This window comes from Cottoperca gobio, chromosome 10 (genome assembly GCF_900634415.1).
Source record: "Cottoperca gobio chromosome 10, fCotGob3.1, whole genome shotgun sequence".
Lineage (NCBI taxonomy): Eukaryota > Metazoa > Chordata > Actinopteri > Perciformes > Bovichtidae > Cottoperca > Cottoperca gobio.
In genome coordinates, this window is record NC_041364.1 from 13,096,432 (window position 1) to 13,122,156 (window position 25,725).

Sequence of the window (25,725 nt, forward strand, 5' to 3'; positions counted from 1 at the left end):
GCGACCTTTTGTATCACTGCAGAAATTGAAAGGATATAATGCACAATAGGGCAATGGTATGTGGTTTTTAGCCATAGCGACATCATCTGAGCAACGTAAATTGAATGTGTGGAAAGTGAGCAGAAGGCTGCTGAGTCTATAAACACGCTACTAAAAAACATCTTCCACTTTCAGCACCAAGGACAGCGCTCTCATGGTTATGCAGTTCAGCATACACCTTCGATTAAAGCATTATCAGATTTGTCAGGTTCTTTAATAGTGCTGAGTTCACTGCAGTAGGTTTTTTTTTACACTTCCATATTGTACTTGCCATTCTACAGGATGACATTGCTCACTGTTTCATCATGTGTTGATCATGGCTAAGCTAAGGGGCATTGAGGAAGCACACTCATCAATCGAAATCGAGTCAGCTTCCACTTGCTTGTCCGTAATTTAAAATGATCAAGCAAGTGTAAAAAAAATGAAGATTGTTGTAAGAGGGTACAAATAGACAAGATAGGCATCAACATAAAACAACAAAATAAAACTAGCAAAATAAAAGAGCTACAATCTATAATTTCCCAAAAGAAAGTGCAGAATGTCAATCTGGGCATGAAGACAGAAATGTTATGATAGAGTTCATATAGTGTATTTCCTTATTTAAATAAACCTATATGACCTCTATAAATAAGTCCTAAAAATGACATAAGTTCCTAATTACAAGGATAAACCTATAAAGCCAAAAAAAAACAGTGCCATGTTATGCAGAACAATGAACCAGGGAGGCATTGTTAATATGGTTAGTAGATAAGCAGTTACAGTCAGTCACCTCACATGTTGTACTTAAATGTGTCTTACCTCTCCAGAAGTGTGTCTCCTTTCAGGAAGCATTAGTGTATTGGCATGGCTGCCCGGGACTATAGTAGATCCTATACTCATCCTGGGTCCAACTAGCATGTACCTCTTTTCTCCAGATCTGTACTGGATGCTGTGACACAGTGTCCCGTCATAATTAGGCTCTTGTAGATATTTAGAAGTATAGTCTGTGGATTTAGAGCACTGCATTGCAATCAGCACGATGATACTGATGAGAAAAAGTGTTGAAACTGAGCCCAAAGTTATCATCAGATAAAAAGTCACATTATCATCCTCATCATCCTTTGTTGCACTTTTAACATCAGAAGCAGCAAAAGCCTCTTTGGGCTCCACAACTTTGACAAGCCACAGTAGCTGTTGCTGACAGTGAAACGTTCCCATTGTCTTTCACCAGTATGAGCAGTTTATGCTCAGCCTACGTCTGTCTCTGTGAATGAGCGAAGTGTTCTGATCCGTCCTGTATAGCGGTCCAAAGCAAAGAGACTATGGTCACTAACTTCCTGCAGTGAAAACAGTAACCAGCCGTTATATCCTATATCAGCGTCATAGGCTCTGACTTTAGTCACCAAGTGTCCTGCGTTCACATTGCGGGGAATCTCCTTCCACACCTTCAGCAGAACCGTTAGAGCTGACTGGATACAGGATGACTGGAGCGTTGTCGTTCTGATCCAGAATGAACACGTTCACTGTGACGTTGCTGCTTAGTGACGGAGTTCCAGAATCTGAGGCAACAACTTGGAACTGGAACTTTTTCAGAGTTTCAAAGTCAAAACTTTTTAGAGCCAAAATATCTCCAGTTTCTGAGTTGATGTTGAGAAATGAGGTCAATTTATTTCCTTCACTTCCATCTCTGAGAATATGATAGGAAATGAGTGCATTGTCGTTCTCAGTCACGATCAGAAGCTCTAACTGAAAACACAGAGGCTCCTGGATCATTAGCTTCAGTGACATAGAAAGTATATGGACTCAGTGAAAACTCTGGACGGTTGTCATTCACATCTGATACCACAACGCTTATTGTCTTCTCAGATGATAATGGAGGTTGAGCAGCATCTTTTGCGACCACTGTTATGATATAATGTGACTGTTTCTCCCTGTCCAGAGGTGATTTGGTTATTAATGAATACATTTTGTCTTGTAAGGATGGTGATAATGTAAAAGGAACATCCTCATCAATGGAGCAAATAACTTTTCCATTGAGACCAGAGTCCAAGTCATTCACACTGATAAGGGCTACTGTAGTTCCAGGTCTTGAATCTTCAGGGATGGAACTTGAAAATGAGGTAACTTCAATCTCAGGAGCATTATCATTCATGTCAACTATCTTAATAATGACACTTTTCTCTGTTGTAAGTGGAGCAAGTACCTTTATCTGATGCCTGAATTTCAATTTCATAGCTCGTCCTTCTCCTCATAATCTATTAAACCTTTAACAGTAATCTCCCCTGTTGATGGATTTATATCAAAAAGGTTCAACATGTTTTGATTCATACCCTTGCTAAATGAATAAACTATGTCTCCGTTTTGTCCTTCATCAAAATCAGTTGCATTCACTTGTATGACTGTTGTGTCCATTGCAGTATTTTCAGAGAGCATAACAGAATAAACATCTTTAGAGAAAACAGGTGTGTTATCATTAACATCCTAAAACTTTTACTAGAATGTTCATAGTGCCAGATTTCGGAGGTTTGCCCTCCATCCAGTGCAGTTAGTATTAATGCGTGGCTTCCTGCAGTTTCTCTGTCTAAAGATTTTTGAACAATCAATATTGGTATTTTACCATCGTTCTCCTTTATCTTTAACTTCCAAACGAAAGTGATCGTTTGGGCTGAGTTTATATTGCTGCACGGAGAAATGACCGCTGTCTGGATCCCGTGAAGGTTTTAGCTGAAATCGTGCTCCGGGCAACACGGACTCTGACATCTCCAATGTAGTTTCTTTCTCCGAAAAATTGGGTACATGGTCATTCACATCAAACACTTCCACTCTAACATAGTGCACTTCCAGTGGGTTTTCCAACACGGTTTTTAGATTTATTAAACACGTACTGCTTTGTGCGCACACCTCTTCTCTGTCAATCTTTCGGCTCACATACAGGACGCCGTCGTTCTGATTCACATGGAAAAGGGGATCCGCATTACTAGAAACAATCCGATACTTCCTTTCTGTCAGTGTGCTTTTATCTAATCCCAGATCTTTTGCTATATTTCCAACCACAGTTCCTTCGTTAACTTCCTCAGAGATGGAATATCTTATTTGCGCCGATGCCCCGCTCCACAACAGCACCGCAACCACGCAGCCGAACAAACATCCCTGCGCCCGTCGCATCTCGTATCTTCTTTGTTCCATGATTAAACCCGAAAACATCAGTAATCCATTCCAAAATAAATAGTTTCGTAAATCCAGCACCTTCCTAAATAAACATATTAAATCCCCTCTTATATTTCCAGAAATGTGGGCAAACCGATCATTTACACAAAACAAGCAGAGAAACGATCCTGCCAGTACCGAAGTGAGAATGTTGTCAGGAGGTGGAACCAAATCGCAATGACGACAAGCTGGTGTACTGCTGACTTTTTACATTACACTGACACCATGCGAAATAATGTTTCACTGCAGTGTTTTGAAGAATATACTGCACATTAGGTCAATGGTAGTTAATTTTTAGCCATAGCGAACATCTGAGCAAAGCTAGTCGAATGCGTGGAAAGAGATCAGGCTGCTGAGTTCTAAAGATGATCGACTAAAACAACTCATGTTTACTCTCAGCATCAAGGAAAGCAAACCCACGTTTTCCTGTGCAGCATACCCCTATGTTAAGCCATCATGACCTCTCTAGGTTATTTAATTGTGCTGAGTTGACAAAAGTAGGCTTTACACACTACAATACTTTACTTTTTTACTTTACTAGGAGTACACTCATCAATATGACATCAGTCAGCTTTCAATTTCTGGTCGGCATTTTTACGATTTCAAGCAAGTGTAAAAAATGGAAGAAGTTTGTAGGAGGTTACAATTAAACAAGCTACAATATCAAGATGAAACATCAAAAAATATCGTAGCAAAATAAAACAGCTACAAGCATAATTCATATACTTGCACAAGAAAAAGTGCAGTATGTCATACAAGTTTTAATATAGTTGATAAAGGTATTGGCATAGTGGGTGAGTGACTTTGACCGTAGTTTAAAAATACTATGTTATTTCCTTATTCAAACAAATCTAAATTACCTTCATAAATAAGTCCTAAAAAGGAAATGAGGTCATAGTTGGCAGGGGAAACCAGAGATACCAACAGATCCAGTGCCATGCTATGCAACACATTACCCAGGTAATGATATGTTTAGTAATACAACTGTTATATTATGTCACCCCAAAGTTTACATTAAATTAAATGTGCCTTACCTCTCCAGAAGTGTGTCTCCTGTCAGGAAGCATTAGTGTATTGGCATGGCTACCCGGTACTATAGTAGATCCTATACTCATTCTGGGTCCAACTAGCATGTACCGCTTTTCTCCAGATCTGTACTGGATGCTGTGACACAGTGTCCCATCATAATTAGGCTCTTGTAGATATTTAGAAGTATAGTCTGTGGATTTAGAGCACTGCATTGCAATCAGCACGATGATACTGATGAGAAAAAGTGTTGAAACTGAGCCCAAAGTTATCATCAGATAAAAAGTCACATTATCATCCTCATCATCCTTTGTTGCACTTTTAACATCAGAAGCAGCAAAAGCCTCTTTGGGCTCCACAACTTTGACAAGCACAGTAGCTGTTGCTGACAGTGAAACGTTCCCATTGTCTTTCACCAGTATGAGCAGTTTATGCTCAGCCTCGTCTGTCTCTGTGAATGAGCGAAGTGTTCTGATCCGTCCTGTATAGCGGTCCAAAGCAAAGAGACTGTGGTCACTAACTTCCTGCAGTGAAAACAGTAACCAGCCGTTATATCCTATATCAGCGTCATAGGCTCTGACTTTAGTCACCAAGTGTCCTGCGTTCACATTGCGGGGAATCTCCTCCACACCTTCAGCAGAACCGTTAGAGCTGACTGGATACAGGATGACTGGAGCGTTGTCGTTCTGATCCAGAATGAACACGTTCACTGTGACGTTGCTGCTTAGTGACGGAGTTCCAGAATCTGAGGCAATAACTTGGAACTGGAACTTTTTCAGAGTTTCAAAGTCAAAACTTTTTAGAGCCAAAATATCTCCAGTTTCTGAGTTAATGTTGAGAAATGAGGTCAATTTATTTCCTTCACTTCCATCTCTGAGAATATGATAGGTAATGAGTGCATTGTCGTTCTCATCACGATCAGAAGCTTTAACTGAAAACACAGAGGCTCCTGGATCATTAGCTTCAGTGACATAGAAAGTATATGGACTCAGTGAAAACTCTGGACGGTTGTCATTCACATCTGATACCACAACGCTTATTGTCTTCTCAGATGATAATGGAGGTTGAGCAGCATCTTTTGCAGTTATTGTCAGTTCATAATGTGACTGTTTCTCTCTATCCAGGGGGGATTTGGTTACTAATGAATACATTTTGTCTTGTAAGGATGGTGATAAAGTAAAAGGAACATCCTCTTTGATTGTGCAAATGACTTTGCCATTTATTCCAGAGTCTAAATCACTGACACTAATTAAGGCCACTGTAGTTCCTATCTTTGAATCCTCCTTAATAGAGCTAGACAATGAGGTAACTTCTATCTCAGGTGCATTATCATTAACATCAATGACAGTTATCATAACACTTTTGTCAGTTGTTAGAGGAACGTGTCCTTTATCAGACGCCTGGATGTCAATTTCATAACTTTTACTTACTTCGAAGTCTATCTTACCGATTACTTTAATGTCACCAGTGTTTGCGTCTATACTAAAGACATCCAATAGTTTTGAATCAACTTCGTTACCAAATGAATATATTATTTCGCTATTTGCAGCCTGGTCCAAATCTGTTGCATTAACCTGTATCACTACTGTGCCAACGGGAACGTTTTCTTCAAGTGTTGCGGAATAAAACTCTTTGGCGAACACTGGAGAGTTGTCATTAACATCAAGTACATCCACAATAATTTCTATAGTACCAGACTTCGGAGGTTTCCCTCCATCCAGTGCCGTTAACACTAATGAATGGCTTCCTGCCGCCTCCTATCCAAAGATTTTTGCACAATTAAAATTGGGATTTTACCATCTTCTCCCTTATCCTTAACTTCTAAACGGAAGTGGTCGTTTGGGCTGAGTTTATATTGTTGTATAGCAAAATGACCGCTGTCTGGATCTCGTGCAGCTTGTAGCTGAAAGCTTTTTCCACTTAACACAGATTCTGAAATTTCTAACGTTTTTTCTATCTCTGGAAAGCTGGGAGAATGATCATTGACATCCAAAACCTCGACTCCAATATAGTGGATTTCGAGTGGATTTTCCAGCACGGTTTTCAGGTTAAGCAAACATGTACTGCTTCGCTCGCATATTTCCTCTCTGTCCATCTTTCGGCTCACATACAGGATTCCGTCATTCTGATTTACATGAAAAAGAGGATCCGTTGCACTAGAAACAATCCGATACTTCCTGTCTTTCAGTGCACTCTTATCGAGCCCCAGATCCTTAGCTATATTCCCGACGACGGTTGCATCTTGAACCTCCTCAGATATTGAATATCTGATCTGTGCAGAAGCTCCTCTCAATAAAATATCCAAAACAACCGTGAAGGCAAACCAAAACTGTCGCTCCGTCCGTGCTGTGCGTCCTCTTTGTTCCATGGCCTGTACAAACGATGAAGACCCGTACATAAACTACGTCGTGATACAAATGAAACTTAATCCGCCATGTCTCTAAACGATGCCGGCGACTGTTTCTTTTTACAAAAACTACTGAAGATTAAACACACTCGTTGCTGCAAATTGCGATCTGATACCATCAAATATGCTGGGGAAAATGCAAGGGCTAGGTCCACATAAAGCTAGTGACGTGTAGTGCTGTCAGATGCACAGAAACACTGAACTGCACTGACACCAAGTGTTGAAATTGTTATTTACACAGAATAGAGTAGAGGTGAGTTAACATATTAAAGAGAATCTTCAAATGTTCAGAGTCGATATATCCCCACATTTTTTGACAGGGAGGAAAGCCTTCAGTCCATATTGCAACCAACCTTGGTCTTTCTATTTGCATTGCAGGCATACTAAAACAATAAATCCATTGGAGGATATCACTCTAACACTCATGATCATGAACCACAGCTGCCAATACGTTGTAAAAGCACATATGATACCATCACCATTACAAATATACGATTTAAAATGGCATAGCAGATGCACCACGATCAGAATGGAAATGCTGATTTCAAGTATGTTGTAGTACACAAAGTAAAATAAATCACAACGTGTGTACCAGTTTTAAATGCTGATTGTGGGTAATGTGTTGCTTCACTTTTATTTCTACAGAGAAAGTCCCTGCAAGGAAAATCTACTTAAAAACTTTTCACACTTAGTGATAAGTATGTGGGGGATGGGAACATCAAAACATCCAAAGCATTTATCTTACCTCTCCAGAAGTGTGTCTCCTGTCAGGAAGCATTAGTGTGTTGGCATGGCTGCCCGGGACTATAGTAGATCCTATACTCATCCTGGGTCCAACTAGCATGTACCGCTTTTCTCCAGATCTGTACTGGATGCTGTGACACAGTGTCCCATCATAATTAGGCTCTTGTAGATATTTAGAAGTATAGTCTGTGGATTTAGAGCACTGCATTGCAATCAGCACGATGATACTGATGAGAAAAAGTGTTGAAACTGAGCCCAAAGTTATCATCAGATAAAAAGTCACATTATCATCCTCATCATCCTTTGTTGCACTTTTAACATCAGAAGCAGCAAAAGCCTCTTTGGGCTCCACAACTTTGACAAGCACAGTAGCTGTTGCTGACAGTGAAACGTTCCCATTGTCTTTCACCAGTATGAGCAGTTTATGCTCAGCCTCGTCTGTCTCTGTGAATGAGCGAAGTGTTCTGATCCGTCCTGTATAGCGGTCCAAAGCAAAGAGACTGTGGTCACTAACTTCCTGCAGTGAAAACAGTAACCAGCCGTTATATCCTATATCAGCGTCATAGGCTCTGACTTTAGTCACCAAGTGTCCTGCGTTCACATTGCGGGGAATCTCCTCCACACCTTCAGCAGAACCGTTAGAGCTGACTGGATACAGGATGACTGGAGCGTTGTCGTTCTGATCCAGAATGAACACGTTCACTGTGACGTTGCTGCTTAGTGACGGAGTTCCAGAATCTGAGGCAACAACTTGGAACTGGAACGTTTTCAGAGTTTCAAAGTCAAAACCTTTTAGCGCCAAAATATCTCCAGTTTCAGAGTTTATGTTTAAATATGAGGTCAATGTTCTATCTATGCTTGCTTCTCTGAAAATATTATATGATATTAGACCGTTATCACTTTCATCACAATCAGAGGCTTTAACTGAAAATACTGATGCTCCCGGACTGTTATTCTCGGTCATATAAAATACATAGGGGCTTGAGGAAAACACCGGAATGTTGTCATTTACATCTGAGACTACGACGCTCATGGTCTTTTCAGTTGAAAATGACGGATCACCTGTGTCTTTCGCAATTATTGTGACATCAAACTGTGACATAATTTCCCTGTCCAACTGCGACCTGGTTACAACAGCATACATGTTTTCTTGTAATGATGGAGATAAAGTAAAAGGAACATCCTCTTTGATTGTGCAAATGACTTTGCCATTTATTCCAGAGTCTAAATCACTGACACTAATTAGGGCCACTGTAGTTCCTATCTTTGAATCCTCTTTAATAGAGCTAGAAAATGAGGTAACTTCTATTTCAGGTGCATTATCATTAACATCAATAACAGTTATCATAACACTTTTGTCAGTTGTATGAGGAACTGGTCCTTTATCAGACGCCTGGATGTCAATTTCATAACTTTTACTTACTTCGAAGTCTATCTTACCGATTACTTTAATTTCACCAGTGTTTGCGTCTATACTAAAGACATCCAATAGTTTTGAATCAACTTCGTTACCAAATGAATATATTATTTCGCTATTTGCAGCCTGGTCCAAATCTGTTGCATTAACCTGTATCACTACTGTGCCAACGGGAACATTTTCTTCAAGTGTTGCGGAATAAAACTCTTTGGCGAAAACTGGAGAGTTGTCATTAATATCAAGTAAATCCACAATAATTTCTATAGCACCAGACTTCACAGGTTTTCCTCCATCAACGGCTGTCAGTCGCAGTTTATGTTTCCCGGCTCTTTCTCTGTCTAACTGCTTCTGCAGAACTAAAAATGGTACTTTACGATCCTCTCCTCTATCCTTTACTTCTAATCTGAAATATTCGTTGTGGCTGAGTCTATATTGCTGAATGGAGAACTGGCCTACGTCGGGGTCACGCGCAGCTTGTAGTTGAAATCTCGCTCCTGGTAAAGCCGACTCAGAGATCTCGAGCCTTTTCTCTTTCTCTGGAAAAACAGGCGAGTGATCATTTATATCAAGTATTTCCACCGCCACATAGTGGATCTCCAGCGGGTTTTCGAGCACGGTTTTCAGATTGATCAAACACGGGCTGGTCCGGTCGCACACCTCCTCCCTGTCTATTCTTCGTTTTACATACAATATACCATCGTCTTGATTCACTTCAAACAGGGGCTCAGTTGAGCCTGTTACAATGCGATATCCTCTGTCTCTGAGTGCACTCTTATCGAGCCCCAGATCCTTAGCTATATTCCCGACGACGGTTGCATCTTGAACCTCCTCAGATATTGAATATCTGATCTGTGCAGAAGCTCCGCTCAATAAAATATCCAAAACAACCGTGAAGGCAAACCAAAACTGTCGCTCCGTCCATGCTGTGCGTCCTCTTTGTTCCATGGCCTGTACAAACGATGAAGACCCGTACATAAACTACGTCGTGATACAAATGAAACTTAATCCGCCATGTCTCTAAACGATGCCGGCGACTGTTTCTTTTACAAAAACTACTGAAGATTAAACACACTCGTTGCTGCAAATTGCGATCTGATACCATCAAATATGCTGGGGAAAATGCAAGGGCTCGGTCCACATAAAGCTAGTGACGTGTAGTGCTGTCAGATGCACAGAAACACTGAACTGCACTGACACCAAGTGTTGAAATTGTTATTTACACAGAATAGAGTAGAGGTGAGTTAACATATTAAAGAGAATCTTCAAATGTTCAGAGTCGATATATCCCCACATTGTTTGAAAGGGAGGAAAGGCTTCAGTCCATGTTGCAACCAACTTTGGTCTTTCTATTTGCATTGCAGGCATACTAAAACAATAAATCCATTGGAGGATATCACTCTAACACTCATGACCATGAACCACAGCTGCCAATACGTTGTAAAAGCACATGTGATACCATCACCATTACAAATATACGATTTAAAATGGCATAGCAGATGCACCACGATCAGAATGGAAATGCTGATTTCAAGTATGTTGTAGTACACAAAGTAAAATAAATCACAACGTGTGTATCAGTTTTAAATGCTGATTGTGGGTAATGTGTTGCTTCCCTTTTATTTCTACAGAGAAAGTCCCTGCAAGGAAAATCTTCTTAAAAACTTTTCACACTTAGTGATAAGTATGTGGGGGGTGGGAACATCAAAACATCCAAAGAATTTGTCTTACCTCTCCAGAAGTGTGTCTCCTGTCAGGAAGCATTAGTGTATTGGCATGGCTGCCCGGGACTATAGTAGATCCTATACTCATTCCTGGGTCCAACTAGCATGTACCGCTTTTCTCCAGATCTGTACTGGATGCTGTGACACAGTGTCCCATCATAATTAGGCTCTTGTAGATATTTAGAAGTATAGTCTGTGGATTTAGAGCACTGCATTGCAATCAGCACGATGATACTGATGAGAAAAAGTGTTGAAACTGAGCCCAAAGTTATCATCAGATAAAAAGTCACATTATCACCCTCATCATCCTTTGTTGCACTTTTAACATCAGAAGCAGCAAAAGCCTCTTTGGGCTCCACAACTTTGACGACCACAGTAGCTGTTGCTGACAGTGAAACGTTCCCATTGTCTTTCACCAGTATGAGCAGTTTATGCTCAGCCACGTCTGTCTCTGTGAATGAACGAAGTGTTCTGATCCGTCCTGTATAGCGGTCCAAAGCAAAGAGACTGTGGTCACTAACTTCCTGCAGTGAAAACAGTAACCAGCCGTTATATCCTATATCAGCGTCATAGGCTCTGACTTTAGTCACCAAGTGTCCTGCGTTCACATTGCGGGGAATCTCCTCCACACCTTCAGCAGAACCGTTAGAGCTGACTGGATACAGGATGACTGGAGCGTTGTCGTTCTGATCCAGAATGAACACGTTCACTGTGACGTTGTTGCTTAGTGACGGAGTTCCAGAATCTGAGGCAACAACTTGGAACTGGAACTTTTTCAGAGTTTCAAAGTCAAAACTTTTTAGCGCCAAAATATCTCCAGTTTCAGAGTTAATGTTGAGAAATGAGATCAATTTATTTCCCTCGCTTCCATCTCTGAGAATATGATAGGAAATGAGAGCATTTTCTTGCTCATCGTGGTCAAAAGCTTTAACTGAAAATACTGAGGCTCCCGGACTGTTATTCTCGGTCATATAAAATACATAGGGGCTTGAGGAAAACACCGGAATGTTGTCATTTACATCTGATACTACGACGCTCATGGTCTTTTCAGTTGAAAATGACGGATCACCTGTGTCTTTTGCAATAATTGTGAAAACAAATTGGCGAACAATTTCCCTGTCCAACTGCGACCTGGTTACAACAGCATACATGTTTTCTTGTAATGATGGAGCTAAAGTAAAAGGAACATCCTCTTTGATTGTGCAAATGACTTTGCCATTTATTCCAGAGTCTAAATCACTGACACTAATTAGGGCCACTGTAGTTCCTATCTTTGAATCCTCCTTAATAGAGCTAGACAATGAGGTAACTTCTATTTCAGGTGCATTATCATTAACATCAATAACAGTTATCATAACACTTTTGTCTGTTGTTAGAGGAGCTTGTCCTTTATCAGACGCCTGGATGTCAATTTCATAACTTTTACTTACTTCGAAGTCTATCTTACCGATTACTTTAATTTCACCAGTGTTTGCGTCTATACTAAATACATCCAATAATTTTGAATCAACTTCGTTACCAAATGAATATATTATTTCGCTATTTGCACCCTGGTCCAAATCTGTTGCATTAACCTGTATCACTACTGTGCCAACGGGAACGTTTTCTTCAAGTGTTGCGGAATAAAACTCTTTGGCGAACACTGGAGAGTTGTCATTAACATCAAGTACATCCACAATAATTTCTATAGCACCAGACTTCACAGGTTTTCCTCCATCAACGGCTGTCAGTCGCAGTTTATGTTTCCCGGCTCTTTCTCTGTCTAACTGCTTCTGCAGAACTAAAAATGGTACTTTACGATCCTCTCCTCTATCCTTTACTTCTAATCTGAAATATTCGTTGTGGCTGAGTCTATATTGCTGAATGGAGAACTGGCCTACGTCGGGGTCACGCGCAGCTTGTAGTTGAAATCTCGCTCCTGGTAAAGCCGACTCAGAGATCTCTAGCCTTTTCTCTTTCTCTGGAAAAACAGGCGAGTGATCATTTATATCAAGTATTTCCACCGCCACATAGTGGATCTCCAGCGGGTTTTCGAGCACGGTTTTCAGATTGATCAAACACGGGCTGGTCCGGTCGCACACCTCCTCCCTGTCTATTCTTCGTTTTACATACAATATACCATCGTCTTGATTCACTTCAAACAGGGGCTCAGTTGAGCCTGTTACAATGCGATATCCTCTGTCTCTGAGTGCACTCTTATCGAGCCCCAGATCCTTAGCTATATTCCCGACGACGGTTGCATCTTGAACCTCCTCAGATATTGAATATCTGATCTGTGCAGAAGCTCCGCTCAATAAAATATCCAAAACAACCGTGAAGGCAAACCAGAACTGTCGCTCCGTCCATGCTGTGCGTCCTCTTTGTTCCATGGCCTGTACAAACGATGAAGACCCTGTACATAAACTACGTCGTGATACAAATGAAACTTAATCCGCCATGTCTCTAAACGATGCCGGCGACTGTTTCTTTTTACAAAAACTACTGAAGATTAAACACACTCGTTGCTGCAAATTGCGATCTGATACCATCAAATATGCTGGGGAAAATGCAAGGGCTCGGTCCACATAAAGCTAGTGACGTGTAGTGCTGTCAGATGCACAGAAACACTGAACTGCACTGACACCAAGTGTTGAAATTGTTATTTACACAGAATAGAGTAGAGGTGAGTTAACATATTAAAGAGAATCTTCAAATGTTCAGAGTCGATATATCCCCACATTTTTTGACAAGGAGGAAAGCCTTCAGTCCATGTTGCAACCAACTTTGGTCTTTCTATTTGCATTGCAGGCATACTAAAACAATAAATCCATTGGAGGATATCACTCTAACACTCATGATCATGAACCACAGCTGCCAATACGTTGTAAAAGCACATATGATACCATCACCATTACAAATATACGATTTAAAATGGCATAGCAGATGCACCACGATCAGAATGGAAATGCTGATTTCAAGTATGTTGTAGTACACAAAGTAAAATAAATCACAACGTGTGTACCAGTTTTAAATGCTGATTGTGGGTAATGTGTTGCTTCCATTTTATTTCTACAGAGAAAGTCCCTGCAAGGAAAATCTTCTTAAAAACTTTTCACACTTAGTGATAAGTATGTGGGGGATGGGAACATCAAAACATCCAAAGCATTTGTCTTACCTCTCCAGAAGTGTGTCTCCTGTCAGGAAGCATTAGTGTGTTGGCATGGCTGCCCGGGACTATAGTAGATCCTATACTCATCCTGGGTCCAACTAGCATGTACCGCTTTTCTCCAGATCTGTACTGGATGCTGTGACACAGTGTCCCATCATAATTAGGCTCTTGTAGATATTTAGAAGTATAGTCTGTGGATTTAGAGCACTGCATTGCAATCAGCACGATGATACTGATGAGAAAAAGTGTTGAAACTGAGCCCAAAGTTATCATCAGATAAAAAGTCACATTATCATCATCATCATCCTTTGTTGCACTTTTAACATCAGAAGCAGCAAAAGCCTCTTTGGGCTCCACAACTTTGACAAGCACAGTAGCTGTTGCTGACAGTGAAACGTTCCCATTGTCTTTCACCAGTATGAGCAGTTTATGCTCAGCCTCGTCTGTCTCTGTGAATGAGCGAAGTGTTCTGATCCGTCCTGTATAGCGGTCCAAAGCAAAGAGACTGTGGTCACTAACTTCCTGCAGTGAAAACAGTAACCAGCCGTTATATCCTATATCAGCGTCATAGGCTCTGACTTTAGTCACCAAGTGTCCTGCGTTCACATTGCGGGGAATCTCCTCCACACCTTCAGCAGAACCGTTAGAGCTGACTGGATACAGGATGACTGGAGCGTTGTCGTTCTGATCCAGAATGAACACGTTCACTGTGACGTTGCTGCTTAGTGACGGAGTTCCAGAATCTGAGGCAACAACTTGGAACTGGAACTTTTTCAGAGTTTCAAAGTCAAAACTTTTTAACGCGGATATTTGTCCGGTTTCACTATTTACATTTAGGAATGAAGTGAACAAATGTTCTCCCCCTTTGTCCCTTAATATATAATATGTAATGAGAGCATTACTACCGTCGTCATCATCACGGGCTTTCACTGATAAAATAGAAGCTCCCGGGTTGTTATTCTCAGTTATGTAGAAAGCATATGGGTTCTGTAAAAACACTGGTCTGTTATCATTTACATCTGATACAACAATTTGTATATTTTGTTCTGATGATAAGGATGGTTCCCCTGCGTCTTTACCTACAATTGTCACATTGTATTGCGACTCCTGCTCTCGATCCAAAAGCAATTTTGTTACCAGAGAATACATGTTATTTTGCAGAGATGGAGTAAGCATAAAAGGAAGATCTTGGCTAATATAACACATAACTTTTCCGTTGAGACCAGAGTCCGAATCTTTAACACTTATCAAGGCCACTGTGGTTCCTGGTTTTGAATCTTCCGGGATTGCGCTTGAGAAAGATGTCACTTCCATCTCTGGTGCATTGTCGTTTACGTCAACTATATGTATAATAATGCTTTTGTCTGTAACAAGTGTAGCTGCACCTTTGTCGGATGCCTGGATATCAATTTCGTATCTGCTACATTCTTCAAAATCTATGGGCCCTGCCACAGTTATTACTCCAGTCATTGAGTTTAAATCAAAACGTGCACGTGCCCGTTCATCCACATCCTTTCCAAATAAATATACAACTTCACCATTTGAACCTTCATCCATATCTGTTGCATTAACTTGAACCACAGTAGTATCAATAGGAGAATTTTCTTTTAGCTGCACAGTATAGGACTCCTGGGTGAAAACTGGGGGGTTATCATTGACATCGGAAACATCAACAATTATTGTCATGTTACCGGATCGTGAAGGTTTACCCCCATCAATGGCTGTCAGAAGTAATCTATGAGTCTTGGCAGATTCTCTATCAAGTGATTTTTGAAGAATTAAACTAGGTGTTTTACGGTCCTCGCCACGATCTTTCACTTCCAAGCGAAAATGTTCGTTCTGACTCAGTTTATACTGCTGAACGGATAATAAACCACTATCAGCATCACGCGCCGCTTGTAGCTGAAATCTTGCTCCTGGTAACGCGGATTCAGAAATCTCTAACATATTTTCATTTTCGGGAAAGCTTGGTGCGTGGTCGTTAACATCCAGAATCTCCACGGCAACATAGTGCACCTCTAGTGGGTTTTCTAGCACGGTTTTTAAGTCGATTACACAAACCTTGCTACGGTCGCACACTTCCTCTCTGTCAATTTGTTGGTTTACATACAATATACCATCGTCTTGATTTACTCGAAAAGGAGGCTCTGTCGAGCCGTAGACAATACGGTACCCCCTTTCTTTCAGTGTGGTCTTATCAACACCTAAATCCTTGGCAACATTTCCAACAGCCGTTCCTTCTTTCACTTCCTCGGATATGGAATATCGGAATTGTCCTGAAGCTCTGCTCCACAACGTAACCAAAACCGTCATGAAAGCAACCCACTTTGTCCGCTCGCTCCATGTCTGGCTTCGCCTTTGTTCCATGTTGTAAAAATGAAACATTCAACATAAAACCAGCTTTCAAAGAGCTGTACTGGTATATTGACGTGCAATACTTCCGTTAGTCTCGTCGTTTTAATCCAACCATTATCCACAGCATCATAATATGTGTAAAGCTAAATTGTGTATTCAAGCCGTCACGTACAAGGTTCTCTCAATGATGTTTTTTTATTCTAAAGAGGAAGGGGTTGGGTCACGTTGCTCTGACGAAAACATGTGAAAGCATAATTTGTTATTATACTGACCCCAAGTGATCGAGAATCACACTGCAGTACCTTATTTGAAATAAAGCAACATGCATATAATAGAAGACTTTGACCGAAAAAGAAAGCTTCTTAACAATGAAGACCAGCGTCCTACCATATTCCCTCTGAAAAGCACAGAGGCAAAGATGCCACCTTCATTCAAGAGATAGAACACTGACACATAAACCACTTGTATTATATTATCGACTAAGACCATGCTTCAAGTCACAGTGTCTCGTTCTGACAAAAGAGAGGAACTTGAGTAAGAATTGTTCAGCACCACGGACAGTGACAGCCTGCACTCAGCTATACCACCAGACATACACCACATGGTTAAGATTGTTGTTGTGAACATATTGATAAAACTGTTCTCTTTCCTATTACCGTATAAGAGTGTTTGCCATGAAGACGTTAGTGTGCCCTGCTTCATAACCATGGACATCAATCAATTACAAATAAAAACCAGAAAACATACAACATTAGTTGTAGACTCAAAAGCTTCCAGAGTATATCATTAAATTGAAATGAATAAATTGGAGCTAATGTTATTAAAACAAAATGCGGCTATACAATCTTAGAAGAGAGAAAGTCAAACTATCAATCTTACCTCACACGATGACATTGTAGGAAACATTGTTTTTAAAATCTTACCTCTCCAGAAGTGTGTCTCCTGTCAGGAAGCATTAGTGTATTGGCATGGCTGCCCGGGACTATAGTAGATCCTATACTCATCCTGGGTCCAACTAGCATGTACCGCTTTTCTCCAGATCTGTACTGGATGCTGTGACACAGTGTCCCATCATAATTAGGCTCTTGTAGATATTTAGAAGTATAGTCTGTGGATTTAGAGCACTGCATTGCAATCAGCACGATGATACTGATGAGAAAAAGTGTTGAAACTGAGCCCAAAGTTATCATCAGATAAAAAGTCACATTATCATCCTCATCATCCTTTGTTGCACTTTTAACATCAGAAGCAGCAAAAGCCTCTTTGGGCTCCACAACTTTGACAAGCACAGTAGCTGTTGCTGACAGTGAAACGTTCCCATTGTCTTTCACCAGTATGAGCAGTTTATGCTCAGCCTCGTCTGTCTCTGTGAATGAGCGAAGTGTTCTGATCCGTCCTGTATAGCGGTCCAAAGCAAAGAGACTGTGGTCACTAACTTCCTGCAGTGAAAACAGTAACCAGCCGTTATATCCTATATCAGCGTCATAGGCTCTGACTTTAGTCACCAAGTGTCCTGCGTTCACATTGCGGGGAATCTCCTCCACACCTTCAGCAGAACCGTTAGAGCTGACTGGATACAGGATGACTGGAGCGTTGTCGTTCTGATCCAGAATGAACACGTTCACTGTGACGTTGCTGCTTAGTGACGGAGTTCCAGAATCTGAGGCAACAACTTGGAACTGGAACTTTTTCAGAGTTTCAAAGTCAAAACTTTTTAGTGCCAAAATATCTCCAGTTTCAGAGTTGATGTTGAGGTTGATTGAATGAAGTTTGTCTTTCTCTTTTCCATCTCTTAAAATATGATATAAAATACGAGAATTATCTCCCTCGTCATGATCCGAAGCCATCACAGAAAACACTGAAGCTCCTGGAGAGTTGTTCTCAGAAACATAATATGTGTAAGGGCTTGCTGAAAACTGTGGGCTGTTATCATTCACATCTGATACAATGATACTTATGCTTTTTTTGGATGACAACGATGGTACACCTGCATCTTTTGCAACAATTGTTACATCATAAATGGACTTCTTTTCTCTATCCAATAGTGATTTTGTGACTATAGAGTACATGTTATCTTGTGTTGAAGGTGATAATGAGAAAGGAACATCTTCATCAAAGGAGCAAATAACTCTCCCGTTTAGACCAGAGTCTTTATCAAGAACACTTATTAATGCCACAGTGGTTCCTAATCTTGCATTCTCTGGTATTGCCTTTGAAAATGATGTAACCTCTATATGAGGGGTGTTGTCATTTAAATCCACAATATTCACCAGAACACTTTTGTCTGTCCTTAAAGGAGCCGGTCCTTTATCAGACGCCTGAATATCGATTTCATAACTTTCCTCTAGTTCAAAGTCTATCAGATCTTGAACACTTATTTCACCTGTATTTGGATCTACATGAAAAAGTTCAGTTATTCTGCTATTCACATTCTTACCTAATGAATACACAATATCACCATTGGATCCTTCATCTAAATCAGAAGCATTTACTTGTATAATTATTGTGCCAATGGGAGCATTTTCTTCCAAAAGTACAGAGTATGTGTCTTCGTTGAAAACGGGCATATTGTCATTGACGTCTAAGACGTCAACAGTTATTTCAGCTGCTCCAGATTTACTTGGTTTCCCTCCATCAATAGCTGTAAGAAGCAAGTTATGAATTTTCTTTGTTTCCCGATCTAACGTCTTGAGCAAAACTAATACCGGTATCTTTCCATCTTTTCCACGGTCTTTGACTTCCACACGAAAATGATCATTAGGGCTGAGTTTATACTCCTGGACCGAAAACTGACCAACATCAGGGTCGTGTGCAGCCTGCAGCTGCAGGCGCAAGCCCGGCAAAACTGACTCGGAAATTTCTAGACGTGACTCTTTCTTTGAGAAGGTGGGAGAATGGTCGTTCACATCCAGCACCTCCACAGTCACATAATGGATTTCAAGAGGGTTTTCCAGCACCGTTTTTAAGTTGATCAAGCACACACTGCTCCGCTCACAAACCTCCTCCCTGTCAATTATTCGGTCAACATACAATATTCCGTCGTTCTGGTTTACGTGAAAAAAGGACTCTGTTGAACCCTCGACAATACGGCACCCTCTGTCTTTCAGTGTGTTCTTCTCTAGTCCCAAATCCTTCGCGACATTCCCAACAACAGTTCCTTCTTTAACTTCCTCAGCGATGGAATATCTTATCTGCGCAGAAGCTCTGCTGCACAGCAACATGAATGAAACAATGAAAGGGATCCACCGCCATTGCTCTCTCGATGTTCCAAGTCCTTTCTGCTCCATAACTAGCAGATACAAATGTGTCCCGATGATTCACAAGAAGGACTCCGTCATCAGCAGAAAAATAGATATACCTTAAATAATATGTCTAGTCTCCAGTGTGTTATCAAAATTGCCAATGCCGAATATGCGCTGCGAGTGTGCTGAATGCATCCAGTACTGAAATGTGAAAACCCATCCTACAAAGGGGAGGACCCATATATCTGACAAAAGGCTTCTCTTGAAACTCTTTTCTGCTCACATACTGACACCAAGTGATCACTTTCAACTCAGTTTGTTCCTCCTCAAATACAACACAGTTTACAGTTCAGGTAATTTAAAAATAATACTCACGATTTCATTTGGAATTACACATAGTCTACCTCGTGGATTTATAAAACACACTGATAGCTCAAATTGCGGTTTCGTCACAATGCAATACAACGACTTTATCGTTCAGACTCGCCTGTAGTCATTCCCCAAACAAAACATCTATAAATCACAAAACAAGAAATATGTGTGCGCTAGTAGTTTAACCATGACATAAATAAAGATACATGTTAAGAATTATATGTAAACCATGCTTTCAGTCATGTAAACTAACTTACCTCTCCAGAAGTGTGTCTCCTGTCAGGAAGCATTAGTGTATTGGCATGGCTGCCCGGGACTATAGTGGATCCTATACTCATCCTGGGTCCAACTAGCATGTACCGCTTTTCTCCAGATCTGTACTGGATGCTGTGACACAGTGTCCCATCATAATTAGGCTCTTGTAGATATTTAGAAGTATAGTCTGTGGACTTAGAACACTGCATTGCAATCAGCACGATGATACTGATGAGAAAAAGTGTTGAAACTGAGCCCAAAGTTATCATCAGATAAAAAGTCACATTATCATCCTCATCATCCTTTGTTGCACTTTTAACATCAGAAGCAGCAAAAGCCTCTTTGGGCTCCACAACTTTGATAAGCACAGTAGCTGTTGCTGACAGTGAAACGTTCCCATTGTCTTTCACCAGTATGAGCAGTTTATGCTCAGCCTCGTCTGTCTCTGTGAATGAGCGAAGTGTTCTGATCCGTCCTGTATAGCGGTCCAAAGCAAAGAGACTGTGGTCACTAACTTCCTGCAGTGAAAACAGTAACCAGCCGTTATATCCTATATCAGCGTCATAGGCTCTGACTTTAGTCACCAAGTGTCCTGCGTTCACATTGCGGGGAATCTCCTCCACACCTTCAGCAGAACCGTTAGAGCTGACTGGATACAGGATGACTGGAGCGTTGTCGTTCTGATCCAGAATGAACACGTTCACTGTGACGTTGCTGCTTAGTGACGGAGTTCCAGAATCTGAGGCAACAACTTGGAACTGGAACTTTTTCAGAGTTTCAAAGTCAAAACTTTTTAGTGCCGAAATGTGTCCATTATCAGGATTTACATTGAGGAAAGATGTTAGACCATTTTCTCTTGCGATATTATATGATATGACTGCATTGTCATTGGCATCTTTGTCTGTTGCGCTTACAGAGAATATAGATGCTCCAGCAACGTTATTTTCTACCAGGTAAAATTGTAATGTATTTTGAGAGAATTGTGGTCTGTTGTCGTTTACATCTGATATCTCAATGCTGAGAGTTTTTAAAGTAGATAAGGGAGGTTCTCCACAATCTGTGGCTATAATTGTTATTTCATAATGTGACACCTGCTCTCGATCCAAAAATCCTTTAGTGACAACAGAATAGGTATTTTCCTTATAAGAAGGCTTTAACTCAAAGGGAACTTCCTCGTTTATGCGTGAGATAATTTTTCCATTGACACCAGAGTCTTTATCCGTCACACTAATAAGTGAAATAACTGTTACCAGGCTTTGAGTCTTCAGACACTGTATTTGACAGGGAAGTGACTTCTATTTCTGGTGGATTATCATTGACGTCTTTTATCTTTATAACGACTCTACACCTTCCTGTTAATGGAGGTGTTCCTTTGTCAGAAGCCTGGACATCGAGTTTGTAAATCTCTGATTCTTCAAAATTCAACTTTCCTTTCAATTTAATTTCTCCACTTACACTATCCAATTCAAATATGTCGTACACTTTACGTGCTAATGTTTTGCTAAGGCTGTACTCTATTTCTCCATTATTCCCTTCATCCGGATCTGTTGCATTCACTCTTGTAACGATAGTACCGACTGGGACGTTTTCATATATTTCTAGTTGATAAGTATCCTGACTAAACATCGGACGATTATCATTAATGTCAAGAACAATAATGGAAACATTTAGTGTCCCTGATCTGTGGGGTTTACCTCCATCAACTGCTGTAACGAACAGCACATGCTTATTCTTTTGTTCTCTATCTAAGGACTTCTTCAGCACTAAAACTGGTATTTTGTCCTCATCGCTTTGACTAACATCGATTTCAAAATTTTCGTTTGACGTTAATGTGTAGGTGCGGATAGAGTTAGTTCCAGCATCGGGATCAGCGGGCTGCGTGCAGATCGAATCGCGTTCCCGGAGATGTATGTTCAATGCTATCTGAAATTGCTGTTCCTTTTCAGAAAAACTGGGAGAGTGATCATTTACATCAGTAATTTCTACAACTACATAGTGTATTTCCAAAGGATCTTCAATAAGGATTTTCAGCTCCATTAGGCACACACCACTCCCCTGACACAGCTCCTCTCTGTCGATCTTTTGACGGACCTGTAAAGCACCATTGTCCGGGTTTACCTCGAAAAAAGCGTCCTTAGATCCAGACACAACTCGAAATCGTCGATCAATCAAAGAGGTTTTGTCCAGACCAAGATCCTTAGCAACATTTCCAACAACTGTGCCTTCTTTCATCTCCTCTGGAATAGAGTACCTCAATTCAGCCCGAACCTGCTTTCCGAAAATCAGCAGGAAGGAAAAATGAAAAGCAAACCAACAAAAGCCACATGAGCGATATCGTCTTTGACGCCCCATCGTTATTCAACAACACATATACACACAGGATCCTGTTTTTGTAGGGAATCAAATGTGTGTATCCGACCCGTTTAGTATCGCATGTTCAGAAAGCACACAGCACCGTCTCATCCAACTCGCACGGTTAAATCAGATGTATCCTCTGCTGTGGTTTACCAAACAAAAGCCTTGTTAGGGGAGGGACTGAGACTTTCATGGCCTTATAGATGTAACAGTGACACCAAGAGGGGGACGTTTTAGGCGTTTTAAATTCATTAAAAATGCTTACCAGGGTATATTCTTTAGTCAGAAAATCCACTAGGAGACAAAAAAGAAGCGGAGATAAAGTGAGTAATATAAATGTCGTTTCGTAGAAAAAAAAATACTAATCCATGTATCCTTGTTTTCTTTAGCTTCAATCATATTGTTGCTTGAAAGCAGTAAAATCAATGCATTTCAGAACCATGGATAGCCATTTCAGGCAGCCTCGCAGCCTTGTTTCTGTCTTAAACACATTATTGTGTCCTTAATTATTATTCATTTTGCACAATGATGATAAATATTACCAACACAAATAACTAACAGCACATCTGTGTAGGAAGTAATTGTTAAGGCTTGTGTTATATTTATAGATGGTCTTTGGCAAAGCTCTATACACAAATATTTCCAAAATGAGGTTACAATCAAGGAAGGCATTTGCTTTTCTATTCTCTCACAGAGGAAGAAGGACACTGTATTTCATTATGAAACAAACACGTCTGATGTTCATAATAATTGGGAAAGTGTATAGTGAGTAAATGAGAGTAAGGATAGGAAAAGCTAAGAAGAAATAGTGCACTATACAGAAGCTCTTGCTAACAGAAGCAGGAAACTAAGTTCAAAACGATAGCAATCTGAAAAACTCACATCTGTTCTTTTGGAAACAGAAGACACAACAGCATATTCACAAACATGTCTGAACCTGACATAATGTGATACACATCTTAACAGGAAACACAACACTTGCTTAGTTTTAAAGTCTTACCTCTGTGGATGTCATCCTCCTGTCAGGGAAGCATTAGTGTGTTGGCATGGCTGCCCGGGACTATTGTAGATCCTATACTCATTCTGGGTCCAACTAGCATGTACCGCTTTTCTCCAGATCTGTACTGGATGCTGTGACACAGTGTCCCATCATAATTAGGCTCTTGTAGATATTTAGAAGTATAGTCTGTGGATTTAGAGCACTGCATTGCAATCAGCACGATGATACTGATGAGAAAAAGTGTTGAAACTGAGCCCAAAGTTATCATCAGATAAAAAGTCACATTATCATCCTCATCATCCTTTGTTGCACTTTTAACATCAGAAGCAGCAAAAGCCTCTTTGGGCTCCACAACTTTGACAAGCACAGTAGCTGTTGCTGACAGTGAAACGTTCCCATTGTCTTTCACCAGTATGAGCAGTTTATGCTCAGCCTCGTCTGTCTCTGTGAATGAGCGAAGTGTTCTGATCCGTCCTGTATAGCGGTCCAAAGCAAAGAGACTGTGGTCACTAACTTCCTGCAGTGAAAACAGTAACCAGCCGTTATATCCTATATCAGCGTCATAGGCTCTGACTTTAGTCACCAAGTGTCCTGCGTTCACATTGCGGGGAATCTCCTCCACACCTTCAGCAGAACCGTTAGAGCTGACTGGATACAGGATGACTGGAGCGTTGTCGTTCTGATCCAGAATGAACACGTTCACTGTGACGTTGTTGCTTAGTGACGGAGTTCCAGAATCTGAGGCAACAACTTGGAACTGGAACTTTTTCAGAGTTTCAAAGTCAAAACTTTTTAGCGCAGAAATGTGTCCATTATCAGGAATTTATATTTAGAAATGATGATACATCATTTTCAGTCCCTCCTCTAACAACGTGAAATGAAATAGCTGCATTTTCATTCAAATCATTGTCTGTTGCGCTGACAGAGAAAATTGAATTTCCAGCAACATTGTTTTCTACAAGGTAAAACTGGAATGGACTTTGAGAGAATTGTGGTCTGTTGTCGTTTACATCTGATATCTCAATAGCTGAGAGTTTTATAAGTAGATAAGGGAGGTTCACCACAATCTGTGGCTTTTATTCGTTATTTCATAATGTGACACCTGCTCTCGATCCAAAAATCCCTTTGTAACAACTGAATATATGTTATCCTTATAGGAGGGCTTTAATTCAAAGGGCACGTCTGAGGTTATGCTTGATATTATTTTTCCATTGACACCGGAGTCTTTATCTGTCACACTAAGTAGTGAAATAACTGTACCAGGCTTTGAGTCTTCAGACACTGTATTTGACAGTGAAGTGACTTCTATTTCTGGTGGATTATCATTGACGTCTTTTATCTTTATAACGACTCTACACCTTCCTGTTAATGGAGGTGTTTCTTTGTCAGATGCCTCAACATCTATCTTGTAAATCTCAGATTCCTCAAAATCCACGACTCCTTTCAATTTAATGTCTCCACTTACACTATCCAATTCAAATATGTCGTACACTTTACGTGCTAATGTTTTGCTAAGGCTGTACTCTATTTCTCCATTAGTCCCTTCATCCGGATCTGTTGCATTCACTCTTGTAACGATAGTACTGACTGGGACGTTTTCATATATTTCTATTCGGTAAGTGTCCTGACTAAACATCGGACGATTATCATTAATGTCAAGAACAATAATGGAAACATTTAGTTTCCCTGATCTGTGGGGTTTTCCTCCATCAACTGCTGTACGAACAACACATGTTTATTATTTTTTTCTCTGTCTAATGATTTTTTTAGCACTAGAAATGGTGTTTTGTCCTCATCGCTTTGACTAACATCAATTTCAAAATGTTCGTTTGACGTTAATGTGTAGGTGCGGATAGAGTTAGTTCCAGCATCGGGATCACGGGCCGCGTGTAGTTGGAATCGCGTTCCTGGAGATGTATGTTCTGCTATCTGAAATCTCTGTTCCTTTTCAGAAAAACTGGGGAGTGATCATTTACATCAGTAATTTCTACAACTACATGGTGCATTTCCAAAGGGTTTTCAACAAGGATTTTCAGCTCCATTAGGCACACACCACTCCCCTGACACAGCTCCTCTCTGTCGATCTTTTGACGGACCTGTAAAGCGCCATTGTCCGGGTTTACCTCGAAAAATGCGTCCTTAGATCCAGACACAACTCGAAATCGTCGATCAATCAAAGAGGTTTTGTCCAGACCAAGATCCTTAGCAACATTTCCAACAACTGTGCCTTCTTTCATCTCCTCTGGAATAGAGTACCTCAATTCAGCCCGAACCTGCTTTCCGAAAATCACGAGTAAGGAAAAATGAAAAGCAAACCAACACAAATCACTTGAGCGATATCGTCTTTGACGCCCCATCGTTATCCAATAATGCATTTACACACAGAAGCCTGTATCTGCAGCAAATAAATGCTCTATATCCGATCACCACACGGTCCCATCCGACTCGCGTTGCTACA

The 25,725-nt window shown here is 40.6% G+C and overlaps 5 protein-coding genes and 2 pseudogenes across 5 annotated transcripts; all 7 read right to left on the reverse strand.

Moving 5' to 3' along the window:
* Positions 1 to 1,413: 1,413 nt before the first annotated feature.
* Positions 1,414 to 6,619, reverse strand: LOC115015065 (protocadherin beta-15-like; annotated as a pseudogene).
* A 775-nt stretch (positions 6,620 to 7,394) lies between these two features.
* Positions 7,395 to 9,764, reverse strand: LOC115014773 (protocadherin alpha-3-like). Its single transcript, XM_029441828.1, has one exon. The coding sequence runs from the start codon at positions 9,762 to 9,764 to the stop codon at positions 7,395 to 7,397; it is 2,370 nt and encodes a 789-aa protein (XP_029297688.1).
* Positions 9,765 to 10,569: 805 nt separating this feature from the next.
* LOC115014775 (protocadherin alpha-3-like) lies at positions 10,570 to 12,909 on the reverse strand. Its single transcript, XM_029441830.1, has one exon. The coding sequence runs from the start codon at positions 12,907 to 12,909 to the stop codon at positions 10,570 to 10,572; it is 2,340 nt and encodes a 779-aa protein (XP_029297690.1).
* Positions 12,910 to 13,667: 758 nt separating this feature from the next.
* Positions 13,668 to 16,055, reverse strand: LOC115015066 (protocadherin alpha-7-like). The gene has a single exon (XM_029442227.1). The coding sequence runs from the start codon at positions 16,053 to 16,055 to the stop codon at positions 13,668 to 13,670; it is 2,388 nt and encodes a 795-aa protein (XP_029298087.1).
* Positions 16,056 to 16,540: 485 nt separating this feature from the next.
* Positions 16,541 to 19,330, reverse strand: LOC115015067 (protocadherin alpha-3-like). The gene is made up of 2 exons (XM_029442228.1): positions 16,967 to 19,330; positions 16,541 to 16,555 (listed from the first exon to the last, which is right to left on the reverse strand). The coding sequence occupies exons 1-2, from the start codon at positions 19,328 to 19,330 to the stop codon at positions 16,541 to 16,543; spliced, it is 2,379 nt and encodes a 792-aa protein (XP_029298088.1).
* A 432-nt stretch (positions 19,331 to 19,762) lies between these two features.
* LOC115015068 (protocadherin alpha-12-like) lies at positions 19,763 to 22,144 on the reverse strand. The gene is given in 4 exon segments (XM_029442229.1): positions 19,763 to 19,798; positions 19,915 to 21,156; positions 21,158 to 21,213; positions 21,961 to 22,144. Coding segments are annotated over 4 exon segments (1,518 nt in total).
* A 1,111-nt stretch (positions 22,145 to 23,255) lies between these two features.
* Positions 23,256 to 25,624, reverse strand: LOC115015069 (protocadherin alpha-3-like; annotated as a pseudogene).
* Positions 25,625 to 25,725: the final 101 nt, after the last annotated feature.